Genomic DNA, 10,148 nt, shown 5'->3' with positions numbered 1-10,148 from the left:
GCCCGGCCACCCCACGCGGCCGCGCAGCCAGCCGCCCGGCGCGCGCGTCTTCCGGCGGCTCCGCGCACCCCGCTGCGGGCTCCGCCCACGAGGGGCCGCCCGAGCCCGCCCACTCCCGGGAAGCCGGCGCACCCGAAAACCCGGCGCCAGAGCGACGGAGCGCGCCGGGGGCGCCGAGACCCAGGGGCAGCGGCCAGCCCGCCCACCGTGGGCGGGGCTAGGCGGCAGCCGGAGGGACCACGTGGCCCGCCAGCTCTTCCGGTGGGGGAATCCCTTCTTTGTCATCCTGTCATTCATTCGTTCAGCGACTATCTTGAGTGCCGACCATCGGTCCCGCATTGTTACAGGCTCTGAGCGTTATAGCAGTTATCAAAATGGTCCCTGCTCTCTTGGTTCTTAATTCGTGAGGAATTAAATAGATAATGTTAAACAAATTCAACCCAGTACAGTTGAAGATCTAATTGGCTTTATTGATTCATGAATGGGGTAGCATCCCATCTAGCAAGTAGAGGGGAGCACTAGGGAGTTGTATCAAATAGAAGGTTTTTATAGGAGGGAGGGTGGGACGAGGAAGTTGCTAGCAAAGGAAAAGAAAGGATTGTTCCAGGTAAGGTCACCTTCTCTTAAGGGTTGGAGCTGGGGGTCTGATTAGGTGGATTACCTCATTTACCTTTGGGGGATGGAGAGGGCCCATGTGACATATTAGCTTAGTGGTGCCAGATCACAAAATTCCTGGTTGACTTGTTAAAGACTGTATTTCTGGGGGTGGTTGGAATTCTAATTAGCTTAGCTATTAAGCCCCAGTTTAATGACTTGGCCTAGGTGGCCCCATTTTGAGCCTGTGGTTTTCTTTTTAATGATAAAAAATAAAGAAATTAGTAACACCCCAGATGATGGTAAGGGTTATGAGGGAACAATGTGTGGAAATGGGATAATGAAGACTTTCTCTTTCTGATAATAGCGGGGCTAGGATATTTCTATCAACTCACCTCAGAAAACAATAAAATTAAAAACTGAAGTCTGGGGTTGCCTGGGTGGCTCAGTCAATTAAGCATCTAACTCTTGGTTTTGACTCAGGTCATGATCTCAGGGTTGGGAGATCGAGCCCCGCATCAGGCATGGAATCTGCTTGAGACTCTCTCTCTCATTGTCTCTCTCTCCCCCTCTCAGAAAAAAAAAAAAGGGAAAAAAAGTCTGGAATATATCTTTTTAATGTTCTTAAAGGAGTGCATTAGTTTGCTAGGACTGCCACAACAAAATACCACAGACCGGGTGGCTTTAAACAACAGACATTTATTTTCTCACAGTTCTGAAGCCTAGAAGTCCAGGATCCAGGTGTCAGCAGAGATAGGGAAACTGAAGGGACTCCGTTTTAGAAAGTCTCCATCTCTGCTGTTTCCTTGCTAGGCCCCATTTACTCGTGTTCTATCTTTCACCTTGCATCTGAGTAAACCAAGGAAGCTCTATGTTCCCACTCCAAAGGGGAAGCAAGAAAGTTAGTAATTCCCTGAGTTTCATCCTCGGCCCCCACGTACCTGATAACATCTAAGAAGAACTGGATCCTGAGCTCCAGGACATTAGCTTTGAACAAACCTCCGCCAACACTGGCATCCATACCCTCTATCTTCAGTGATTTATAGAATAACAGCTATTGTTCACTGACACCTTTAATCAGACCTGGATTCCTAAAGGAACACATATCCTGGACCTCTTTCCAATATAAACACCTAACACCAAGCAACATAGAGATTCGCTTCTCCTTTTATGAGTCTCCCAGACACTCTGTCTAATATACTCTATCACTTACACTATTCAATATACTCTGCTCTCATTTCCTCCTGGCTTGAGCTTGATTTCTATCCTGTGCAAAGCAGAGGACCCTCTTGGCTGGTCCTGCGGGACCCCCTGTGGGTCCTCAGACCAGGCCTGCCTACGTCAGCAGAGTTGGTTTCTCCTGAGGCCTTACTGCTTGGCTGCAAATGGCTGCCTCATTCTATGTCCTCACATGGTCTTTCCTCTGTGTGCTTGCAGGCCCCTGGTGTCTCTCTGTGTGTCCAAATTTCCTCTTCTTATAAGGACACCGGTCAGGTTGGATTAGAGCATACCCTAATGACTCGTTTTCTCTTAATCACTTCTTTAAAGTGATTAATAAATTTAATCAGTCACATTCTAAGGTACTAGAGGTTAGGGTTTCAGCATATGAATTTGGCAAGGACAGGGGAGGACACAATTCTGCCCATAACAAAGTATCTAAGAGAGGGCAAAAAAGAGAAAGTCAGGATCCAGGAGGTAATCCAACTTGTAAAATGCTTTTTTGCCCTGAGGAAAGGTGTTAACTACATATGTATATGGAGTGGAGGACGTTTGCAGCTGCATAACTAAAAGCTGGGTAGGGAGAGAAGGGCGGACATGACTGGTAACGGTCAGTGAAGAAGTGATATGTCATTGGTACAAGTGGGTTGGAAGAATTTTTCAAACTGGGTACTAGAGTGTGTCCACTGGAAAGAAATTACATCCAAAAATTGTGTGTGTGTGTGTGTGTGTGTGTGTGTGTGTGTGGTAAAACACATAACATAAAATTTACCATCTTAACCACTTTTAAGTGTACAGTTCCATAGCATTAACTATATTCACATGGTGAAACAGACCTCCAGAACTTTTTCAGATTTTTGAAAATCTGAAACTCTATACCCATTAAACAAGAACTCCGCCTGTCACCCTCCCGCTAGTCCCTGGGAATGGCCATTCTACTGTTTCTATGAATTTGACTACTTTTGATACTTTATATAAATGGAATCATATGATGTTGTCTTTTTAAAAGATTTTTTATTTTAGAGAAAGAGAGAGAGTGGGGTGAGTGGAGGGGGGAGGAGCAGAGGGGGAGGGAGAGGGAGAAAAAAATCACAAGCAGACTCCCTGCTGAGCATGGAGCCCAATGCAGGGCTCAATCCCACGACCCCGAGATCATGACCTGAGCGAAAAACAAGAGTCAGATGCTTAACCATCTGAGCCACCCAGGCGCCCCACAATGTCTTTTTTTTTTTTTAAAGATTTTATTTATTTATTTGACAGAGAGAGACACAGCGAGAGAGGGAACACAAGCAGGGGGAGTGGGAGAGGGAGAAGCAGGCCCCCCGCAGAGCAGGGAGTCCGATGTGGGACTCGATCCCAGGACCCTGGGATCATGACCTGAGCCGAAGGCAGTAGCTCAACCGACTGAGCCACCCAGGCGCCCCCACAATGTCTTTTTAAATCAACATTTTAACATTGGTATATCTGGGTTCTGTCATGTTTGTATTCTTTATACATCTCTGTGATTTCATAAATGAGCATTTACTTTTTTTAATCACAAGCAGAAAAGCCATAAAATGCAATATTAATAGTTTCTGGGTTTGAGTGGTTATGTGTACCTGGCATAATAAACCTGTTGTGTAGTGTCTATTAAAAGTGCCTCTTGACAGATGAAAAAGTAAGATTAAGTTTGACTAAGATCACAAAGCTAGGGGTGGTAGAGTTGGAATTTGAATACATATTTTTATGATTCCTGAATGCAAACTCTTTATCACTCTGCTATGAAGGCTTAGGATCTGAGCACAACCTAATATTCAGTGAAAAAAAATTGCAGTTCCAAAAGCAGCTAAACCATGATCCTAATTATGTAAAAGCACACACAAAGAAGACTCAAAATAACAAAAATAATCCTCTATGTTATCCCTGTAATGAAGGAGGGTGAAACATTATTTTAGCTCTACAGTAATACTGCTGTACTGAATTGTCCAGGTTGGTGCTCCCCCCCACAACCTCCAAACACCACCCACGAGTATTACATTTTCAATATTCTGAGAAAATTAGTGAAACCTGTAACCAAAGCGTTAATGGGACTAATTGTAGCTGCAGACTAATAAGTGCAACTGCAAATTTTTACCCTTTTTGTTTGCCTTTAAATTTCCCAGACTCTCCTGGGAGAGGCAGATTTGAGATCTGCCCTCCCATCTCCTCATTTTGCTGCCTCTAGAATAACCCCTTTCCTTGCTGCATACTCAATGCCTGATTGTCTTTGCTATCCATTAGGTGGATGAACTTGGGTTGGGTTACAAATTTGGGGAGGAGCTCTTTGTGCATGGTTCGTTGGCCTCAGCCTGTAACAGGAGTCCGGTGGTGAGTCCTAGCCACTGCCTAGGCTCTTTGTCCTGGGGACCATCCCCAGCCCCTCCCCCCCATTGGGTGCCTCCTGCTTAATTTAACTCTTGTGGCAAGGAAACAGTTTTGGGTTTAGTTTGGACAGAGATCTCTGGATGAGTTTCATATGGAGAGCATGTGAGCTTCTTTCTTTCTCCTGTTTGGTTTAGATCTTAGATTTCTTCTTCCCATTCAGATGCCTCCAAATAGGGGGTTTTGGTTCTCTTAGCTTCCTTTTCTAAAAAGTTGATGAGGAAGTTGTTTGGTTGGGTTGGGGAAGCCCAGGCTTTGGGGAGGAATCAATGCTCACAGAGGTTGGGCTTCATTTGGTTTGTTTGTTGCTGCATCTTCTGGTATCTTTGGATAAAACTGGCCATGTTCTCATTGGAAAATGGGAAATGACAATTTGATTCCCCCATGCAGCCCTTTGGGCTGTATTTTCCAAAACTGGGCAATCATTTTTTGTAATGCTGCTTGGCTACAACACAAAGAAAAATGACCAATGAATGGATCCATACATTATAATACCATCTTGCCATTAGATTTGTTTTGTAAAAAGGAGACATTTGGAAATTGGGCCTTTAAGATTTTGCTCGCATCTTGTTTGTGTACTTTTGTGTCCATGAATATTATAAATGTGAGATATTTTCTCTACCCCAGGGTGGTATTGCTAAAATTAATTTATAAAAGAGCTCTATTTAGTTGGTTTAAAGTAAGTGCTTGTAGGAGTTGGGTATTCTAAAACTCAAAGATAGAAACTAACCCAAATGTTTTATAAGTTCACATGATCTTGGAAAATATTCAGTATTAAAGCTAATTTAAGGTTGTTGGCTTAATCAAATGGACATGTCTTTAGAATTATCAGCATTATATATAAAACTTTCACTCTGCTTGTGTCTACTGGAATTCAAATAAGTTCATGTTATCTCCATTGCAAAATTTGTCAGGAAAGGGGAAAAAAAAAACCTTAGAACTTTGATGCCTCATGAAGTTTTATGGGTGACCTAAGAACAAACAAGCAGATGTGATGCAAGGAAAGTGAGACTGGTTAAAGAGAGAAAACTTAGGACAAAATCTGAATGTAAAAAGTAAAGTTGTATGTTTGTGAGAAGGGAATCTGGAAAGGAATTTTGCACGGGGTCAGGACTAAGATTGTGGTGATTAATATGTAAAAAAAAGTTTATTAGGGAGTGATCAACACGTGGAGAAGAGAAGGGAGAGTAGGAGAGCAAGATGAGGCAAAAGTTGAGCAGTCATACAATATCAACAGAAGCCTTCATTGACTCTGAGGAGTTCTAAAAGTTGGATTACCCTTCAGAACCATCCTAAATTAGGGCAAAAGGGCTGGACTTTTATAATAGTCATTGGATGTAACAACCTGGGCAGAGGGTATGCCCTTTGACAAGGCAGCTGTCTTCAGTTAAGGCAGCCTCTGATGGTGTGTGAGTTGAGGACTATTGGCTACATTCCCTGCAGCACAGAGTCCTTCATTCCTAATGGGGATTCTGGTCAGCACGTCACAGCACCCACCACGAAAACTCAGATCCATGCAGCACCCTGCACGTCCTTGTCTCAGTAAGTATATATCAACATGGGAGACGACAGGGAGGAAAAAGGAAGGTCTGCATGATTTTTTAAAAAGTTCATCTTGTTGGGGCACCTGGGTGGCTCAGCCAATTAAGCATCTGCCTTCGGCTCAGGTCATGGTCTCAGGGTCCTGGGATGGGGCACCGGGTGAGGCTCCCTGCTCAGTGGGAGCCTGCTTCTCCCTCTCCCTCTGCCCTTCCACTCCTGCTCTCTTTCTCAAATAAATAAATAAAAATCTTTTTAAAAAATTCATCTTATTGGAATAAATGAGTTTTTTTTTTTTTAAGATTTTATTTATTTGACAGAGAGATACACAGCGAGAGAGGGAACACAAGCAGGGGGAGTGGGAGAGGGAGAAGCAGGCCTCGCACCGAGCAGGGAGCCTGATGCGGGGCTCGATCCCAGGACCCTGGGATCGAGCCACCCAGGCGCCCCGAAATAAATGAGTTTTAATATTGGAAGTACACCAGTATAAGATTGGAATTTGATTTTTCTGTTAAAATGGTAGTTTTCTTAGGTTATTAGTTTAAGTTGTAAACAAAGATTATATCTTTAATCAGCCTAGAAAAACAAAGTTTCTAAGTTTTGTCTTTAAAATGGAATCTTCTCAACATTAAGCTAAATTTTATTAACACTGATGTAATCCTCTGCATTTGCCTTTAGAATCTTATTGCCACCTTGGCTAATAGATAATTATTTTTAATTTTTTTTAAAGATTTGAGAGAGAGAGAGAGAAGGGGCAGGCAAAGGGAGAGGGAGAGAGAACCTCACGTAGACTCCCTACTGAGCATGGAGCCTGACACAGGATTCCATCTCATGACCCTGAGGTCATGACCTCACCTGAAACCAAAAGTCGACGCTCAACCAACTGAGCCACTCAAGCGCCTACTAAGTTTTTAAATGATCTATAATCTTACTTAGGCATGTACTTTAAAATCTCCTGATATTTCAGATAAACTTCCCAAAATTCAACTTCTAAATGAAGTCTTTTTGACTAATTAGGCTTATTTGGTATGTCAAGTCACATGGGAAACATTGTCAAATAAGTGATGATAAACCTCCTCAGGTTATATTTTATAGTTGAATGCTAGAACTCTTCCAGAAATTATATAAAATTTCTAAGGTTTTATTTTTTTTATTTTTTTAAAGATTTTATTTATTTTTTAGAGAGCGAGCGAGAGAGAAACAGCATGAGAGGGGAGAGGGTCAGACGGAGAAGCAGGCTCCCTGCTGAGCCGGGAGCCTGATGCAGGACTCGATCCCAGGCTCCTGGGATTGAGCCCCACATTGGGCTCCCTGCTCCGCGGGAAGCCTGCTTCTCCCTCTCCCACTCCCCCTGCTTGTGTTCCCTCTCTTGCTGTGTCTCTCTCTGTCAAATAAATAAATAAAATCTTTTAAAAAAAAGTTCCAGCAAAGCAGATTTAAAAAAAAAAAACAACCCTATATGACCAATCACTATTCTTGCTGTGCTTGCTCGGGGGCAAGAGGGGGACAGTTATTTATGTACTGTACAGCAGGAATGGTAAACTGCAGCTCTCAGGCTAAATGCAACCAAACACCAATTTAGGTCAGTGGTTTTCAAGTACTTCATGAGTACAGTCTTGACCCCCAGGGTACATCTAGCGACATCTGGAGACATTTTTGGTTGTTACGGGGCGGGAAGGGAACTATTGGCATCTGTTACTGGCAACTTGTGGCCAGAGATACTGCTAAACCCACTGTTGTGCACAGGACAGCTGCCTAAAACAGCTGGCCCATAATATCAGTAGTGCCAAGGCTGAGATACCCTGGTTTATAGGTTTCTCTGGATGTTTTTGCACTAACATTGTAGAGTTGAGTGGTCTGACAGAGCTCATATGACCCACAATACCTAACATGCTTACCATCTGGCCCTTTATGAAAAGTTTGCCAATTCTCTACAAGAAACCATAAAATATACTTAAGTTATTTCATGTGTAGTAGGTTATCTATCAATTCTAGAAAGCTTCAATGTTATTTCTTCTAGAAATGAGCCAACCAATATTTTTTTATACCTCTTCTAGCCATATAAAGGTCTATAGTAAAAAATTATACTTTATATTTTATTCTGATTTTTTTATTTATTTATTTATTTTTTTATTTTTTTATTTTTAAATTTTTTTAATTTTTTTAAATTTTTTAATTAAAAAAATTTTTTTTTATTTTATTCTGATTTAAGGGATATTTAAAACAGTGATTCTCAAAAGCCAATCCAAGTATCAGTAACTTTCCACGATGAACTTTTCACTGGCCCATAATGAAATGAGAAAAATAAAGACAAATTTTGGAGATTTTCATAAAGCTAACTTAATTCAATGTTAAGTGTTATTCCTAATGATTACTTCCTTCCTATATTTAAAAATATTAAAATGCCCTTTCTTTTCTGAATCAATGTTGGTAAAAGGTAGTTTCTTTAATATGGCAAAACTGATAGTTGTAACATTGGATCAAGTCGTTAAAAAAATTCATTGCTTCTTGAAATCCAAAAGTCAGAAGACCTCTGATTTAGAGGCTTTTGTTCCATCATGAGGATTCTTTGATGTTGAATATACGTCACATATCATTGCTGAAGGTATTTCTTAAGTGTGTTTTGCAATGTCTAATAAGTGATGAACTACAGCTGAAGGCTTTTCCACATTCATTACAATCGTAAGGTTTTTCTCCAGTATGAATTCTCTGATGTTTAGCAAAGGATGAATCATGCCTAAAGGCTTTCCCACAATGACTGCATTCATAAGGTTTCACTCCCGTGTGGACTCTCTGATGAATAGAAAGATGAATTCTCTGGCTAAAGGCTTTCCCACATTCCTTACATTTATATGGTCTTTCCCCAGTATGAGTTCTCTGGTGTTGAGTTAGGTACGTGCTATGGCTGAAGGTTTTACTGCATACATTACAAATGTAGGGTTTCACACCCGTATGAATAATCTCATGTTGCCTAAGGTGTCTAATCTGGAAAAATGCTTTGCCACAGTCTTTGCAGGTGAAAGGTTTATCTCTAACATGAGTTCTCAGATGCTGGATCAGCCCAATGCTCTGGCTGAATGCTTTCTCACATATGCCACATTCATAGGGCTTCTCCCCAGTATGGATTCTAACATGCTGAGTAAGAGATGATGGATGTCTGAAGGTTTTCCCACATTCCTTACATTCATAGGGTTTCTCACCAGTATGGATTCTCTGATGTGGAATAAGGGATGAACTTTGGCTAAAGGCTTTTCCACATTCTTTACATCGGAAAGGTTTCTCTCCAGTATGAATTCTCATGTGTTCTGTAAGATGAATGAGCTGTTTGAAGATTTTTTCACAAATATTACATTCAAAAGTTTTCATTCTTGTATAACTCCTTGAATGATTGATCAAATCTAAATTGTATCTACTTCTCTTTCTAGATATATCATATTTATGGTCTTTTTTTCTTGGAGGACCTTCTGGTCCAGGAATAACTTTTGAGCTCACATTAATACTTTTCTCAAATCTGTTAGATTCTCGGCCTCTCTCTTGGGTGAGTGTTTTCTTGTGGGTCAAGGGGATTTGCCCCTCACCCATTCCTTGGTTTTCCTGGTGGCTTTCTAACTTATCACATTTGGAGACTCTTCCCAACGTGGAATATACAGTGTTTCCTCTTGTGGACTGTTCCTTCATTAGGCCATGGTGTAATTCTTCCCCTGAAATATCATTCTTTAAGGTTGACTCCCTGGTTTCTGTTTTATTCTCCAAGTCTGAAAGAAATCCCAAAATACAAATGACCCACATTCAGTGCACTTTATTTTTTTTTTTAAAGATTTTATTTATTTATTTGACAGAGAGAGAGATAGCGAGAGCAGGAACACAAGTGTGCGGGTGGGAGAGGGAGAAGCAGACTCCCCACTGAGCAGGGAGCCTGATGCGGGGCTCGATCCCAGTACCCTGGGATCATGACCCGAGCTGAAGGCAGATGCTTAACGACTGAGCCACCCAGACGCCCCTTCAGTGCACTTTAAAAAATAAATGGCCATAGAGGGGGAAAATGAACATGTACTAAGCATAGCAACCTTGGACTATCTTCAAATGTAGTTCTGCCCCCTTTAAAGCTAATATAAAAGGAAATGAAGAAATGGTCAAAAGAAAGAAGCTTTTAGAGTATGGAAGGGGACTTCCAGGAATTGGGAGGAGTTCATCCATGTGATTTCCAGAAGGAAGTGCACTAAGAAGAGAGCATTGTTGTAAGGGTAAATATCAAGAGATAAGATTAAGGAACACAGGATTATAGTGCCATATCATCTCAAGTCCATATTTCTATGACAAAATTTTCTCTATTAAAATAAGTTTTTTTCGGGGCGCCTGGGTGGCTCAGTTGGTTAAGCGACTGCCTTCGGCTCAGG

General features: G+C 41.7%; 1 protein-coding gene across 1 annotated transcript in view; it reads right to left on the bottom strand.

Moving 5' to 3' along the window:
* Nucleotides 1–8,337: 8,337 nt before the first annotated feature.
* The window catches only part of ZFP69B (ZFP69 zinc finger protein B), a 10,535-nt gene continuing 8,724 nt past the window's right edge, over nucleotides 8,338–10,148 (bottom strand). The window contains exon 5 of the mRNA XM_021684235.1: nucleotides 8,338–9,506. Within this exon, the coding sequence (XP_021539910.1) occupies nucleotides 8,338–9,506 (1,169 nt within the window). The remainder of the gene's footprint in view (nucleotides 9,507–10,148) is intronic.

Source organism: Neomonachus schauinslandi, chromosome 4, assembly GCF_002201575.2.
Source record: "Neomonachus schauinslandi chromosome 4, ASM220157v2, whole genome shotgun sequence".
Lineage (NCBI taxonomy): Eukaryota > Metazoa > Chordata > Mammalia > Carnivora > Phocidae > Neomonachus > Neomonachus schauinslandi.
The sequence above is the reverse complement of the archived record's forward strand: the minus strand, read 5'-3'. Positions and strand labels throughout refer to the sequence as shown.